The 17,905-nt window shown below is 35.3% G+C and overlaps 2 protein-coding genes across 3 annotated transcripts; one reads left to right on the forward strand and one right to left on the reverse strand.

Annotated features, from left to right (window-relative positions):
* Positions 1-707: 707 nt before the first annotated feature.
* Positions 708-13,281, reverse strand: LOC140796851 (tryptophan synthase alpha chain-like). 2 transcript variants are annotated; one of them, XM_073149998.1, is made up of 9 exons: positions 12,903-13,281; positions 12,485-12,631; positions 12,340-12,405; positions 9,653-9,761; positions 7,649-7,725; positions 4,520-4,597; positions 2,220-2,297; positions 1,187-1,265; positions 708-1,112 (listed from the first exon to the last, which is right to left on the reverse strand). In XM_073149998.1, exons 1-9 carry the CDS (start codon positions 12,954-12,956, stop codon positions 1,075-1,077), a joined length of 726 nt encoding a protein of 241 aa, XP_073006099.1. In that variant the 5' UTR covers positions 12,957-13,281; the 3' UTR covers positions 708-1,074. The 2 variants fall into 2 exon arrangements, with proteins under 2 accessions (XP_073006099.1, XP_073006098.1); XM_073149997.1 differs by having other exon boundaries at positions 1,206-1,265; positions 12,903-13,252.
* Positions 13,282-14,828: 1,547 nt separating this feature from the next.
* LOC140795949 (sec-independent protein translocase protein TATA, chloroplastic-like) lies at positions 14,829-17,494 on the forward strand. The gene is made up of 2 exons (XM_073148775.1): positions 14,829-15,242; positions 16,979-17,494. The coding sequence occupies exons 1-2, from the start codon at positions 14,925-14,927 to the stop codon at positions 17,117-17,119; spliced, it is 459 nt and encodes a 152-aa protein (XP_073004876.1). The 5' UTR covers positions 14,829-14,924; the 3' UTR covers positions 17,120-17,494.
* Positions 17,495-17,905: the final 411 nt, after the last annotated feature.

Here is a 17,905-nt window from a genome sequence, read left to right on the forward strand (position 1 = left end):
ATCAGAGCGGCCGGTAACTCCGCAGCCACCTTCTCCTCATCATGTAATAGGCGAGAGGAGAAGGGTACTATGCAATTTTTTTAGTGCATGTGTGTGATTTATTTTTATTTTTTTCAATTTTTTGAGGGTATCTATGCAAATAATCTATACTTTGAGGGGGTATACATACAAATATCAACTTAAAAGTAGCATACAAGCTAATAAAAGATCTTTTTAAGGGCCATACAAGCATGGAGGATGATGATAAGAAAGAAGCATGAAAGAAGTGATGCTAAGCAGGAAACAATCTACAACTCCCAAATTATCAATTTCAGTACGCATCCGAAGCATCACTATAATCGTAGAAAGGTGGTTGAATTTGTTCAGGCCTTTCTAACTCTTTTTATTCCTCAAATCAAGCTTGATATTTCAAGTCATACATAAATTACTATAAGGTATCTAAAGCTAACTTGTGCACTAGGCACTGAAATATACCAAACTGGTTTAGTACCAGTGTAAATGATGTCCAATGTCCCCTTTGCTGCCATATTATTCATCTCAGCTCTTTCCTCATGTTTATAAAATGCTTTCATGTGAAGAAAACACGGTAAAACTATAAATCATAATATCAATCAGATTCAGGAGTTTTGAGTAAACAATTTGAGAAGGAAAATGTAGATGATGTATAAATTTCTACTCTCAACTAAAAGATTAGTATTAGCCCACTATTTTTGAATCTTTTCTTTACCTTCTCATGAGGCATCTTTGAAATGGGATACACAAATGCGAATGGGAAAGAACACAAGCAGAGTTGATATCGTTTCAAGTTCAAAATAGAGGTCTCTTATCAAGGACAACAATAAAGCATAAATATCTCTCTTGCACTTTAGTTAGTCCACCAACATCGTTCTAAGATCAAACCTCTGGAAGAACATTTAGAACTGGAGAATATTTCATCAAATTTCTTACTTGTCTCATGGACAAATCTAAATTGTGTCTTATGGAACAGCAGCCTTCAGAGACCTTGCGAAAGTTTCTAGTTCTCTCAATCCATCTTCAGGGGACTTTGCGTCCCCTAAGATCTTAACTATCGCGCTACCAACGATCACACCATCTGCTCCCCATCCCGCTACCTGGAATTTTTACATAAATAAAAAGATTGCCAATAACGTAGAAAAATCTAAATAAAAGAGAGTAGAAATATGACCTCTCCCAGAAGAGTCTACCTGCTTCACATGCTCAGGATTTGATATGCCAAAGCCAACTGCAACAGGTTTACTTGTAGCCTGCAAAATTGAGATATGACTGCTTTTGCATCCACTTAAGCCAAAGTATAGATAATCTAATTCTATTTAAAATAATCTCTTCACTAACTCATTGCGTCATCAAGATTTACTTATATATGCTAAAATTGTAAGTGTGCAAAATGATCTTTATTTATGTACTGATTCTCAATGATTTAAAAAATTTCTGACCTTGCTAACAAGTTAAGAATAGAGAAAAGATCAAATCAAACTTTGGTGAAACCTAAAGCATAACTGAATTCTTTACTACAACATTCTATCATCCAACTAGCAATACTTACTCCATAGCAATAACTCACCACTCTTGATCTTTGCTACAGTGGCTAACCACAAACAAAGCATTACAGATTACCAATATCCTGACTGAAATGAAAGACGACCAAGACCAAGTTACAGCACCTGACTAGCAGAAAAGTTGAAGTCTATTGTGTTGTCACTCTTAATGGGAAACTAAAACATCTAAGCCTCTCAAGTCAAAGTGAAAGACTCAAACATACAGCTCGTTCATTATGAAAACTAATGAATAATCAAGAAATCTTATATAATTAATTGGCTTTACCAAAAAGAACATCATATTATCCCTTGATGCATAATCAAGTCAAAACACAAAAAATAAATACATGCATCCCTTATTCTAGATGATTTTCCCTAATACACTGTCCTCCCAAAAGTAATTGGAAAAGCATTTAGCCAATGGAAATGACTTCATTTTAATGTGCTTGCATGGCAACACATGACTACTCCCGTTATCGTATGATATGCTGGCAAAGGAAGCCAAAAGAAAAGAATCGCATGAATCAAGAATCATAGTTATAGGTAAAGAGCCAGTAACATTGAATGGGAATGTATGAATAAAAAGGGCATACATCACAATCCAAACATTACCACTTCTATTGCAAATAGAGTAGCAAAGAAAATGAGATAATAGAACCAGACCTTTTTAACCTCCTGAAGGAGAGATTGTACACGTGAACTTACTGATTCACGGGCACCTGTAACTCCAACAGAACTGACCTGCATTAATGAAGTACATAATCTATCAGAAATAAACGATTTTCAATAAATATGATATCAGAGACAATTTTTCTTATCTAACATGATATCAGAGAATTTTTTTTTATACATCATAGTTTCAAACCTCATCAGCCTGCTCTTAATTCCCTAATTTCTAGTTTCCGTTGTGGTGTGGTGTGGGAAAACACAAGTATAATTGGAAATTTGGAACAAACTTGATTCACAAATTAGGTATTGGGATTGGGCCTAGGATTTCAATGTTAGGAAGTGTGACAAGTGGTCCAAAGTTTAATAGAGGCAGAGATTCAAGTATCATTAACTCAACAGTTCTGCAACCAAAGTTTTTTGTATCTTCTGAATGCATGAGGTCAAGGGATAATATCATAAGAAATAGATCAAACTAATAGAACATAAAGACACAATCTGAGGTTCTGAAAACAGATAGACATTCAAAAGCAACAAATCTTACATTAAAAATCTATTTAGCAGATTAAAATTCCCTTGATAAAATTAAAATGTATATCGCGAACAATCAAATAGTTTGTAGAAAGCTAATAAAATGGGAGTATCATAGAAATGCGAAAGAAAAAAAAAAGCCTATCTATTTGATTTGTGTAGTTATGACTTATGAGAATTTCCACCAATAGATTAAGACTCGGACACCAGGAACATGACTTGCAAAATGCCTGGAGATATGCCCTTAAGTATAATTGGCCTGCGGTAATGTAATTTACTAATCAGTAAATGCATACTTGACTGAAAATCAACAATCAACTGATTTGCTCATTATTTTGTGTGGTGTATAAATGAATGTTGTAGAAATCATGCAATATCGAGTAGAGTGATATCAATGCACTGTCTCTTTGCTTACCTGCCCTGCAGCAATGTAGTTTAGTATAGTAATTCTTATTTTGCCGTATCTATTTATTTATGGGAGATGAAAGGCCCCAATGTTAGAATCACAACACTTTAGATTGCATATGCAGACATCTAGATGGAAAAGTGTCACTAGATTTATAATAGACCATCTGAATGTTCTTACCTGAAGGCCAATGACTGAAATATTTTCAAGGTATTTAGCCATTTAAGAAATAGTTTATCTTGAATGACCTTTATTTGACACCTCACTGATAAGGGTTTACATGAAGAAAATGGACTTTCATTCCTTCAAAATATGTTATCTTTAACAGTAGAAATGTAAAACTATTGTCAATCTGAACAATAGCACTAGCGTTCACATGAGAAAAAAAAAAACTATACTTCTTTGATCCCTCCCAACCTCTCTTGCTCTCTTTCTTGCTTCCTACTTTTCTCCTCTCCCTTCACCCTTGTACTCAATTAATCCACTCTTCTATTTCTGCCTCTTCCAGAGTCCTTCTCCGATGCAAAGGTGAATATTTCACCTTGTTTCATTGAAGAACTATTTTTTGTTACAGTGTAGTCCCTCTTGAAGTGCCTACCAGTATATTAACTTCACCAAACATCTTACAAGCTCAACCTTTTAAATACACGAACTTGAAGGACATAACATCTAGACCTAGCATGTTACAACAGAGTCTTATATCCTTATCTTTACAAGTAAGAAGTCAAGTCCAAACAAAAGAAGATGTTGGGACTGATTTGAGAATTTTCCACATCCAGCAGAAATCACTCTTCTCAGTCCGCTGGTTGTCCTTGAACCCTCCTGGATGATCATCGTTGATTAGGCTAATTATTTTATTCCTTTATTTTTGTCGCTAAATGGCCCAATCGTGGTGCAGTAATGAGATCAAACAACTAGCAAAATAAAGGAAATCTTCAGGAATTTATAAACCAACATTGTCAAGAAATATTAACAAACAAATTATTTCTTCGAAGTGGAAGAATTGCATCTCCCTCTTCTAGCATATTATTGGTGATCGCTTTTGCAGTTGGTGGTGGTTTCGGTGTTGCATCTTATTATATGATCCAACACCAAGATCCGTTGATTGAGATATTTGAAAAAAAACAGCTACTTTTGGGCAGATATGTGCCATATCATTTATTCAACTAACAGAACATCTAATTGAAGACATACTTCCTCACGATAGGTTTGACAAATATGCCCCTTTGTGTGACATTGCATTGAAAGCAGCATCAACTGAAGAAGGAGATATGTATAAAGCAACATACAGAAACTCTTCATGCACACTTATCCAGCAAACTGATGCTTGCTTGATGCATACAGTAGATCATAGACTTACAAGGTATACAAATCCTTCTGAGGCTTCTACAATGGCTTTCATTCTTTCCATTGGGGTTGTTGGTGTTGTAAGAAGCACCTGTGATTCATTTTAGGAATAAGGACAACGTAAAACGTGATCTACAAAAGAAACATGTAATATGAAACAAGAAACTTCCAACTTATTGTAACATTTATACAAGTTTGAAAAATTTAAGAACAGAAGATTATTCATAAACAAATCTACTTCTGGGACACTACTATACCTTAAGCTTTATTATGTAGTAGGATTTCAGATTTTAAGTCTTCAACTTTGGTATGTACCATTCCCGACTGATCAAATCTTCGTCTCTCTTTGGAATGTGTAATGGTAGTAACAAGAGACTAGTAAAGACATTCCAAAAATCTAAAATCATGCCCCACTATCCATCCCTCCTTCCTATACTCAAAACCACCATGGATCCTCTCTTATCCTTCTTTCTCCTCTACCAAACAAAAATGTTCTTGCTCTTAAGTAGTTTTTGAATTGCTCTACATTTTTCTTCTGACAATCCATGTTAACAAACTCAATTGCAATAATAAAATATCCCTTCAACAAATACAAGATTTATATCCATATATACTAACTTGTCTACTAATCTCTACTACATCTTTAAAGGTTCTCATTCACAATTAGTCTGGAACAGCTTCTGTGGTTTTTCTTTTCCTATCCACCAAAATTATATCTACTATTTCTTTATATTGTTCCTTTTCCAGATTGACTTCTTACAAGCTAATAATGTTCGCTGCTGTACTGGGCTAGCAGCAAAACAGGAGCCATGAATTGCCTCTCTTCCCCCTAGATGATAGGGCGCAACATATCACACAGAACAGATGGCAAATTTACTTAAGCATGTGTCATGAAAGGATTCATCCTTATAGTTGTCTTTGAAGTTCCACAGCAGTCGTCAAATTTCTATTAACCAAAAACCTTGTTATATGATATTGGAATTTGTAATAAAAAGATATTTTATTAGCATTGCATATATGGAGTTTGCTGCCCTTAAAAGTGACATGTTAAATATGTTTGAATAGTACTAAGATGGCCACAAGGATGGCCGTCGGCATGACTCGTGCCGATTCGGCATTGCATATGGAGCCTTTTTTTATAACTTTTTCTATTTCCATTCATCATTATTAAATTAACTTTAGTTCATGTGCATGTTTAATATTCATATTGTATCATAGGAGAATTATAAAAAAAATTATTTGTATAAATACTATGTGGAACGTTACAACATAAAATATTATCAGTAGATGAGTTTTAAAGATTATCGACAGTATTTAGTGCAATATTCTTGTGTTATTTTTATACCGGCAAATGAAGCCTTTGATCCTCTTCATCATGCTACGTTCAATTAGATACTAGTTTTAATTATTAAAATATTATCAATTAATATTATATGCTCAATTATATTATGGAGTATTCAATCATATTATAAAGTTCAATAATTGATAATAGTTTTAATAAATGTATTCAATCATATTATGTGTTGAATAATATTTATATTTAACTGTTATTTTATCTTTAATAAAATCAGTCAATTACAAAAATAATCTAAAAATAAAACACTATAATGTAGGTTGCAATACATATATTTAAACCAAAAACCAAATATTAACATGCCGAAGACTCAAAAACATCTCTAAATATCCTAAAACATTTATTAAAAATATTATAAATGTATGTCGAGCGGCAAGCTACACATGCCACTAGCACGACAATTGTTGGATGGCCATTTCCTAAATTGAATCCGATAAGCTCCAAAAAGATACACGGGACTGAGAACCTTGTATGGTCCATGATTAACCTAATTTTGACATAATTAGCATATTGTTTGGAGACTCTAAACAAAGGTATGAAATAAGCAAAAAAAAGGACTTGGCATGAGCTACAAGGCCAATTAGTATGTAGAGTTGTTGCCTAATTTTCTGTAATTACAAGTTAGACTCGTGCAACATCTCTGTGAGGAACTAAAATGTTTCCCTCAACATGAAAAGATATTACAAATCAGATCTTGAATGATCTGGAAGTAAAAAAAATTACGAGATTTATGAGTGGTAGCCTCGTGAGTTACGAATCTAATGACTTCGATTTCACGTGAATCTGAGGTCGAGATAAAAAGTTAAAAATAAAACAGTGAAGAAATGTCAGAATTGGACAGATTGATAATTATCCAACGTTGCGGTAGTCGTCAAATGGTGACAAACGGTCAAGAGTGGTGGTGGAGGCTGTAAGGTAGGGTGGCCTATGGTAGATGATGGTGGCTCGAGTTTGGATTATTTGAATAAATTTAAGATTACGATCTATTCCTATGAAGATAAGGACAATCTTACGGCTACGATAAAAAATAAAGACGAGATAATAAAATAACTTAACTCAAAGATCATTCTGCTCCTGATAATTAACCCAGGCCACTCCTATTTATAGAAGTAGAGTCATAGCGAATAGGATCCATATGAGGATTATCAATTTTAATTCAGAATTAAAGACATTAAGCAAATTAGACTAACTCGACTCGACTCGACTGACTCGACCCACGTGGTCGGATCATAACAAAAGAGTTACAAGGTAACAAATAAGACAACTTTGACATAGGGAGTTGGCAATAATTACCAAGAAAAGGTTAATTCAAAAGGGCTAATACTATGTCATAGAATAGAAGAAATCTACGGACCATTTTAGAAAACTATCATATTGTCTTGATGCAATGTAATCAATTAATCATTATCTCAGCTCATTGGAGAACAGTCCAAAGAAACATAATATCATTCAATTGAATCAGTTTAATGATTTAATCATAATAAATCAGCAATATAAATAGTTAGGTGCTAGACAAATCCACAACCAAAAGATAGAGATAGAGAAATTGAACTTGCATCCATCCTGGGCAAGTGAAACTACCATGCATTGTTATAGCAATAATATGATGTAATGGTAAAATACTAATCAGGGTGCAAAAAAATGGAAACAGAATAGTACAACTTATTGCCAAGTAGAGAATTCCTGTATTTCTTAACAAATACGGAACTCCTAATTTGGAAAAGGTGCACCTGCATAAGAGTTCTAAAGATAAGCTTTAGAATAAAGATTAAAAACAAAAAGACATACTAACTCAATGCCATGTTTAACAGCTTCATTCCTTAAAAGTTCAGTCTCTTCTAACGGAACATCAGGCACCACAAGTCCTGCAAAATGACAATTGTTGCTGCTGAATCACCAAAAAGAGAAATATAGGCAGAAACAAAGAAACATATAGAAGCTAGATCGTAGGATTCCAACAGAGAACAGAGAGGTGAATTACATGACATGAGCAACTCCACTCTATACAATTATGCAATATATCTAGCAGTGAAAAAAAAAAACAAAAAGAATTACTTGAGCCTTAAACTTGCATATTCCCAAGTCCCAAATGTTAGAACATATGGACACGACAAGCCCGATATGTGCAAGAGGTTTAAAAGTGCTACCACAAAATTTACATCCAAAGGTGAGAACATGGAGAAGTGAATTCACAATGCTCACTTGAAAGCTAGGGCTTAGTGTGCCACTTTCCTACCTAAGTCTCTATTAGTAGTCCAAAAGTTAATTAGACCTGTTCTAGCAGTGAAGTATTTCAATGCTACAGAGATACACCAGAAGGAAAGGGTAAGACTACTAAAGAAGCAAAGAAACATACCTACATTTTTCAAGTACAGATACGTAACCTCATAATGCAACCAAATATTGGAATGCTTAGTGTGGAAAAAGCACCTGGAGGCATGTAATGTAGAACTTAAAGTGTGTCAAAATGCTTCCATGCACAAATATTTTCTCAAGTTGAAGAGGATCTAGTTCCTAAACAGGTGGATACAGTTGCCAGAGGAATCCATTCCTATTCAAGTAAACTTAGCTGACACAATTCACAATATGGGTAACAACAAAAATGCAGGATCAGGACAAATACTGCAGGGTTTGTACATAGAGTTGGCATAAATCAGAGACAAAACATGATACATAAAGCCCTCTGCTCTAGCACCAAGTCTGATAACCTATTCAGCTATGAAGCACATAGATTCAATGCAATAAAAAATTCCATATTGGAGAGAGGTACGCATGAAGAAGTAAAGAGTGTCACACAAGGTTTGCCTAAGCAGGGTGTGGGGAGGGGAAGTTTGAGCAGCCTCACTCTTATTTTTGAAGAGGTTGTTACCATTACTTGGACCATGACCTCTTGGATACAGGGGGCAAGCCTTACTATCGCATCAGATGTCGCCATCTTCAATTCTTATTGATAATTTGATGTTTTCCAGTGGGAAAATCTGAACTTGGGACAAGAATTCAGCATTTTACCAAGGAATTGAGGTGAAAAAGAATGAAGGGGATTATCTCTTTCTGCTTAAAGTCATGAAAAATATCATTCAGGACAGTAGTGTTAAACATCATCAATAATGAGAGTTGGTGATCTTACAACACATGAAGCTATTTTTTGAAACTATAATAATGTCGCAAGGACATCAGAAGTTGGTCTGTTAGATAACTTGCTTGATTCTTAATCCAAGTGATAGAACTCAAAATTAAATAAGATATCTAGTTCGACTTTATCAGATATCTCAATTTCACTGAATTAAATTGAGCAAACCTCATTAATGTGAGCAGAGATGATTCTATTGACATTCATGCCTTTATCAAATTTAACGGACATATGGAATTATAAAACTTTGTTGGGGTGGGGTGCATATGCAAAAAAAGAGAGAAAAAAACCCAAATATATTATACAATGATGTTCTCCAATGTTTTGGTTTCCACGGATTAAACCCTTAGATCCAAGTAGAACAAATCTGTTCTTCAATTTATACATTTAATCAATAGAATTGAAATTTCATATATCATTAGGATAAAAGAAAACGAGAACAAAATAAAATAAAAAACTACTTGCACCTTGCTAAACCAGTCCATAAAAAATTCGGAATAATTTAATCATTTATTGAACTTTGCCTTAAAAATGGACCAAGTGACAGGTGAGTCAATTCAATTTGCCAGGAAATCCTCACAACATGAACAAACATTGAAAACAGGTACCCTAGTAAATTAGTATTAGAAGCATTTGTTATGATATTGGACGTGACAAATTACCATGTATACCAACATTTCTTATGACAGACATGAACTTCTCCACGCCACGCTTTAGAATTGGATTATAATATGTAAATAGAGCTATTGGACAAGAGAGTTGAGGTACTACCTGCTTAGAAAATCTTAAAAGCATAAGTGAGATATAGAAACAAACAAGTTGCACCATCCCAAAAGATAAGTATTTACTTATTCACTAAAACATTATGATATGACATCAAAATCAACAAGAAGGGATATTTCAACCAGATAATGCATAATAAATTACTTAAGAACCATCAAGGTAGTTGTGAGATTATGAAAAAAAAATAGTCATTTCATATTCTCATTATCTTTTGTTAAAATCAAGTGAGAATCAACAAAGCTAATTAGTTTATTTTATTTTATTTTTTGTGGTAACATACAATTTCCACTTCTAGGAGCAATCTTAGTTACAGTTTCCTATAAATTATGGATGTCCTTCTTAAGTCTATGACATAAGATACAGCTGTTCATAAGACAGTATGACGTACATGTACCAAAAATAATTGGACGAACAAGACAAAAACTGTTGCAGCTAGATAAATCAGATAGAATAACTCAATCTAGATTTCGTTAAATATAAAAACGACCGTTATCTAATAGCTTAATCTATTAGAGTAGTTTATGATTTGTCATTGTATTAGAACAGAGATCCTGAGTTCAAATTTCGTCAGACCTATCTACCATTTGAAATATAAAATCCCCACCATTTTAAATCAAGTTCACTTCTTGAGTCCATCAAAAAGTCTTAGCCCCGAAATAAGGGAGAGTGTTGAATATAAAATATAATAATTTATAATTTTCACTTTTGGAGTTAACAGTTGGTGAGTTAACAAATATAATTTTCACTTTTGGAGCTTTTTGATCCATTCGTGTTCATCCTGCTTTAAGATGCATCCTCTATGTACACTGAATACGTCATAAAATGGAACCACTTTAACCAAAGTCTACCTTAAATGAGTGGAGAAATTAACTTTCCTGAGATTCTTATTATTATCTCCCTGTTCACAGAGATTTCCCAGAAAACTTCTATTAATAAAAGCAAGGAACATATTAGCCTCACATCTAGAACAACCATACATCATAAGCAAGGCCCCAATTATAGTCATCACATTGTACCTCCAACAAATAACTTGCAAACTGTCATCTGTCATGCATGCCGCAGCTCTATTTTAACAACTAAGTTCTACTATAGCCACTCCAGAAAAAGCAGCACACCGATCTAAGAAACTCAATAGTCAACAAACTTGTAAGGCCTAAGCCACTTAGTGCCTTCTTTAATGATCAGTTGTATCCTCTCTAGTCCCCAAGCCTATCTTCATCTGGCTCAATGGGTCAAGTTCATTTGCAATCAGTTGTATCCTCTCCTAATTGCTTAGCCAATTCCAACTGGATCACATGCTATGAAGGAGTCAAAAACTAGTCTTATCATACTGCATATAAAACAATCTTATCTAGTTATCCCTGTACAAACCTAATACCCTATAAAAAGTTTTAAAAAAATCTCCTGCTGCTCAAATTTTTGCAACAACTCAAACTTGGCTCCTTTTTTGGCATTTCATCCTGTATTTCATTGGTTACCGATTCATTACATTCTTTAACCATGGTTCCTACGAAGTGATTAAATACCAACTTCTGTTTGATATTGTGCTTAAATGTAGCAAACAGTATGCACCAGATGGTATTTCTGCATAGATTTAAGATTGTCACTCTGTTGGCATCGGGACAGCAAAGTCGGACACTAATTTATCATTGTGCATGGGTTGTATGCAAGCATCGCAAGCAATGAACATAACACAGATTTGACTTTCTGCGCCCATTTCAAAGCTTCCATCTCATTGCTATGCTCACACATAGATACATGCACATGTACAAGCCAAGGTTCCAAAATTCAATATCGGTATCGGGATCAGCCATCCAAAAAAATTATATGTATCGACCGTATCCGTCATATCGGCTATATTGGCCGCCCGTATCAGATCGAACATATAAATTCTAAATATTATTTAAAAAATACAGAAATTTTTTAAAAATTTAGAAAATAATAATTATTTACATATGAAGTCTAAAAACTCTATTCAAAACTTTAATGAATACCGAATTGACTCTCTCTTCTCTTTTCCCTTCTCTCTCTTTTCTTCCTTTCTCTTATTAGTGCCAAGGCAAATTTATTTTTTCCTAATTTTTTTTTCTTTCTTCTCTCTACCCTCTCTCTCTCTTATTGCCACAAGGCAAATTTTATTTTTTTTATTTCTTCTCTCTCCCTCCTCTTTCTCTCTCTCTTTCTTTTTCTACTGTAAGTAATTTTTTTCTCCGATTTTTTTTTTATTTCTTCTCTCCCTCCCTTGTCTTTCCCTCTCAATCTCTTCCTCCCTCTGTCTCCACTCTCTCTCGCGTCTCTCTATCTCACTCTGTTACTACAGCAGATTTTCTACTGCAGTAACACAAATTGAAGGAGAGAGAGATAGACAAAGAAAGAGATTGTAGAAAAAAGAGAGAGGAAGAAGAAGAAGAAGAAGAAGAGAGGGAGAGAGCAGAAGGAAATGAGAGAGATAGGGCACCGGTGAAAGAAGAAATGGAGATATACAGTATGTGCGAATGAGCCTATCGAACATGTAGAGAGAGAAAGAGATTTGCCTAAAAAGATCAACATTTTAGAATGGTCATACCTCCTCAAGCATGGAAATGACTGCATCAAAGTTTGTTCCTTTTGAGAGGGCACGTGTAGCAGCAGCCTTAGAATACATACAAGTATATAGCTAAGACGTACTCAATCAATAAGAAGAAACACAAAGGAGAGAGTAATAACGAAACCTGAATAACCGGCCCATCTGCCAAAGGATCAGAATACGGAATGCCCAATTCAATTATGTCTGAACCACAGGAATCAAGAACCTTCAAAGCTCTTGACGTTGTTGACAGGTCAGGATCACCAGCCGTGATGAAGGGAATAAGTGCAACCTAATCAAAGGATAAAAGAGAAACTGAATCCTCGTTAGTGGCGAAGGTACATAGAAGAGCAAGACCGGTCTTTGCTCGATTATATCACCCCCAACTACCACATCGTTATACAATTCAGCACATTGATGAGTGCCCAAACCACAGTGAATTCAACAACATCCACAACGCAAGTCAAAGAAAAGGTCAGCAATGCAACAACAAAATTAAAAAATAATCAGAAATCCTCAACTAGGATCCGAGATTAATCAAGAAGATGAAAATTGGAATTTACCTTTCCTTTCTCTCTCAGCCTGGAGAAAGTACGAGAGATGCTCAGAGAAGTCATCGGCGAGAGGGATTTGGTGTCTGCGATCGTTGCGATTTGCAAAGGAGGTGGCCTTGGATGGACTTCGGTAGGGTTTTCAGAATTTCTTTCCCAAAATATTCATTTGCTCACATTGCCATGGTCACGGTGGATTCAAAGTGGAAAAGGAGTAAGGGTATGTCTGCTCATACCTGTGTTACCTCTATTGTTCTAATTTATTCAGTAAATCCAACTGGACGACTCGAGAGAACTAGTGCAATGTTCGGAACCTATATTATTATCATCTTAATAATGATGAAAGTCATCATCTCGAAATTATTAATGATTACCCAGAGGATGCTTTTTGATCTCACTCATTTTTCAAGTAATTCTACTTCCTTTGAAGAACCCAATATCATTATGAGAAATTTTCTATTATTTTGCATGTTAATATATCTATTGGGAAAGAAATCTATTATGCTCATGACCCCACCTTAGAGCGTAGTCGGAGTGAGCCAATCCTGTTCGAATTTGTCGATGGGTCCTCTCTTTCCTCCTTTCTTTTAAGTTAATTTCACTTTTATTATATGTACAGTCTTCCTCGTGTTCTCTCTGCTGTTTTCTTATTCTAATTTAAAGTTCGAACGAGGGAGACAAATTATATATTCTAAAATTACAATCAAAACAATATAATAATTATATATATATATATATATATATATATATATATATATATATGTATATATTAAACTCTTCTTTTAAATTAGGGGTGTAAATTAGTTTGAGCGAGTTGGGCTTCGACTCGACTTGAAAAAAAGAAAATCTCGTCTAGGCTTGAGCTTGATTCGAGCTGAAAAAGTTCGGCTCAGCTTAGCTCATCTTTAACTCGACGAGTGTTGAGCTTGGCTCGATGGCTCGTGGGTTGATTCTGATATATGGACATCTAATAGTCTTTATAGAAAAAAAAAATTAGTAGGTAGGATTCAAATGAGAGTGGCTGGGTAATAAAATTTACTTAAACCGACTATGTTATCTAATATTTATATATTTATTTTGATATATATATATATATATATATATAATATCATCTCACGTATTGTATATCTAGTCAAGCTCTCTAGCTCAGCTTGACTTAATTAGCCTTTTGAGCTAAAAAATTAAGCTCGGCTTGTCTCATTTAGAGCTCGAGTCGAGTCAAGTTGAGCTCTAAACAAGCGGAGCTCATGAGCCCCACGAGTACGAGTTGACCAGATGGCCCGACCCTACTGGAAAAGTTCGGCTCGACTTAGCTCATCTTTAACTCGACGAGTGTTGAGCTTGGCTCGATGGCTCCTGGGCTGATTCTGATATATGAACATCTAATAATCTTTATAGAAAAAAATAATATTTAGTAGCTTGGATTCAAACAAGAGTGGCTCGGTAATAAAATTTGTTTTAACTAACTATGTTATCTAATATTTATATATTTATTTTGATATATATATAATATCATCTCAATATTATATATAGAGCTGAGCTTTTAGCTGACTCTAACTTGGCTCGACTAAATTAGTTTTTTAAGCTCAAAAAATCAGCTCGGCTTGTCTCGTTTAGAGCTCAAGCTAAGCTCGAGTTGAACTCTAAAAGAGCGAACATGAGCACCACGAGCCGGCCAGACGGCCCTACTTTAAACATAAAACATGAGTATAATACTATCCATAAATTATCTTATTTTAAAAAATATATAAAAATGAGTGTAATACTATTCTAAAATGAAGGTGGGAGTGGGACTAGCAATCCTATCGGATGTTATCCGATAGGATAGAACGAAAAGAAGGTAGCCAAATACTGCCAAATAACATGGCTCGTTTTGCCAACTGTCGCTGTCGTAAAACCTTTACGGTAAAAAGTTTCACCTCCGTCTCCGTGGCGTTAAATAATTCCAACGTATTCTACTTTGTATTCCCCAATTCCCAAAACTCTCCAAAGTTAATCCGGAAAAATTACCCGACGCCAAGAGAAGAGAAAGAGATGAAGATAATGGCCTGCTCGTCTACGTCTCCGATGGCGTCGTCGTCGTGTTCGCTTCTAGCCAAACCCTCCTCCCTCTCCCTCTCCTCCCGCAGCTCCCTCTTCCTCGCCGCCAACGCCGTACCGCTCGCGGCGAAGAGGCGGCTCCGCCTCGCCGCCAGCCGGCGAGGCGGTGGCGCACTCGGGTGCCGGTGCCTCTTCGGCCTTGGGGTGCCGGAGCTTGTCGTGATCGCCGGCGTCGCGGCGCTCGTCTTTGGCCCCAAGCAGCTCCCCGAGATCGGTCGCAGCATCGGGAAGACCGTGAAGAGCTTTCAGCAGGTTCGATTCGCCCCTCTCTCGCTCTTTACTTTTATGACCCCTGGCTGCAAGACGGGGAATGGTACTTAGTAATTCCTAGGGTTTGTAATTGCATGTGCCATCTATTCATGATCTTTGCTGAAAAGGGGAGCAGTTTTGGTGTTCTGCAGTGATGTGAAGGAGCTAACTTTAAGCAATTGTTTAATTTTTTCTTTCTCCTCTTTTCCTAAAGGAAAATGGAGGAGGAACAATCTCCAATAATGGGAGTTGGGAGAAGAGTGTGTTTAGGAGAACAGAAATAGTTGGGCAGAGGATTAACCTAATTTTCCACATTCATTCTTAGTACCTGAGAGTCCACCTTTTCTCAACCCAAACTTTCCCTATAATGGGAATTGGCAATTTCATCACTTGGATAGCCCACTTGATTTTTTTATTTTTCTTTTGAGTGAAAATGAGGGCAGAGCCTCGATTAAAATATACCAAGCAAAATTTAAGAGGTACACGAAGAACTAAAAGAAGCTAAATCAAAACCCAATCTTTTAGGATAATACAATTTTCAGCTCTCACAGATATCCACTTCATGGAAATAATGTATAAGCATATGTAGATCATATGACTGACATTATTTCACCAAGAAAATGGACACTGGGAGTTTATTGCCACAATCTTGATGATGTTTTTTTTTCGAGTGGAAGCCAGGATCAGAGCCAGGGAACTCTTGTGCAACAGGAGCCCCTTTAACTATCCGAGTGCTATCTCATTGGCCATAAATTTGTTGAAGTTGTGAGGATAAAATGTATAGAAGTTTTATTAAAAAAAAAACATATAGAAATACTTTTTGGTTTCTTACTCACTATTGGTATGTTTTTTTTGGACCAAGCAATTGAGCTAGTGGATATTAACAAGGAGATCTTATGGACTGTCGCAATTTTATTAGACTGGTATGAGGAATAAACAGATTGTGAGGGAAATTTTTTTTTTTTCCGGACAAAACACACTAGATTGTGGGGGATTTGTTGAAAATCATATGATCGAACTTGTTGCATATGTGGATAATCCTTAATATGTATTTGGGATAAATAGTATTTGGGCACTTGTAGCTTGTGTACATTTAAGAAACAAAGGGTAGTTAGTTCCAAATGAGTAGGCAGATGTGAATAATGATTATATATGATAAGACTATTAATCTGACTAAAATTGAAGGGGTGAGATTAATTACCTAAAATAGAAACATCAAAGAGATGGATAGTATTGAGATTTGAGTCCACTTGTTATTGGATTTCTGCATATACTGACAAAATATATTTAGAATGAGGCTCTTTATGTACTGTAATCTTGTTCTAAATTTTAATTGGTAAAAGTAAGATTCTGTAAACACTTGGTTGTAATCAAGGCCTCAAATTCAGGATATCAATTGAAACTGCTGATACTTAGGCATCAAAATAAAGGAAAAATACGAAATGGGAGAAAGTAGTAAGAAGGGATGTAATAAAATTTATCCTCCTCAATGTCCAGTTTCTTGCATTATCTTCTGCCTTTTAGAGGACATTCAATCTTTATATTGTTGACTTTGATTATCCAGATAGGAAACATGCATTTCTCAAGTAGTTACAGGCTTTTGACTCAGTCTATTTGTAGATTATTTTATCAGACTTGGTTAGTTTCATGTAGTTCTACTCTGAGTGACATGTATAATAGATTATACCATTGTGTTGATTCTGATTTCAAGTCATTTTCTAAATTATATACACAATCAGGCTGCAAAAGAGTTTGAAACAGAGCTGAAAAAGGATCCTGATGATGCTAGTCAATCCCCTCTTTCGGAGATTCCAGAAGCAGTTAGCGGCGAAGATGAGAAAAAGGAAGTTGAAGCGTCCGGTACCAAAGAAAGCATCTGAGGGGGAACCAAGCTGCATGTTTGCAATTGCCCTCATTTGCAGGTTGAGCATTGTATGACTATCAGACCCATTTCTCTCTCATGATGCAGATATGGAATGATATTTTTGACTCAGAAACAGCGTTCAAACTTCTGTGTTATTCCCACTGTTGTTGAGTAGTTATGTATAGAAAGATTGGCAGCTATGTGCCAGATTTGAGGTACTTCCATTCCATTTAGTAGGTTACATAGTGGTAGGATTGCATTTATATTGCAGTTGCAGGTTTTTCATTATTGTTGTATGTCATTCAGTGGTGACCAGACAGCATTTACTCATTGAACATGAAAGATTTGGCAAAAGTAAGTGATGATATTAAAGCCACCCATTTATATTTTATGGCAGATCTCCGCTTGGATTGAGTTTAGCTCCGAAATTAGTTTGGTTACTCTCATTTTTTAACCTTGAATAAAATATCGTAAATGTATTCAGGAAAATTGGCTGTTCAGTTGTTAACTAGTTAAGTGGTGTTATTATTACCTTTAATATGTCATAAAAAAAAATAGTGGGTTTAAGAGATATTTTATATCAAATGACCAAAATACATATTATAGTAGATAAATGAGGAGAGGAGAGGAGAGGACAGAGGAAAAGAAGGATTAAAATAATAGTTGATTAAAGTGATATATTTTGAAAGATAAAATGATAATTGAACTGTTGGTAAATATAAAATAGTTAGATGAATGAAGAGAGGCGAGAGGAAAAAAAAAAGGGTTCAAGTAGATTGCTCCTGTAGACCTATATCCGTTT

This window comes from Typha latifolia, chromosome 10, assembly GCF_019914945.1.
Source record: "Typha latifolia isolate L0001 chromosome 10, TyphaL0001v2, whole genome shotgun sequence".
NCBI classification, from domain to species: domain Eukaryota; kingdom Viridiplantae; phylum Streptophyta; class Magnoliopsida; order Poales; family Typhaceae; genus Typha; species Typha latifolia.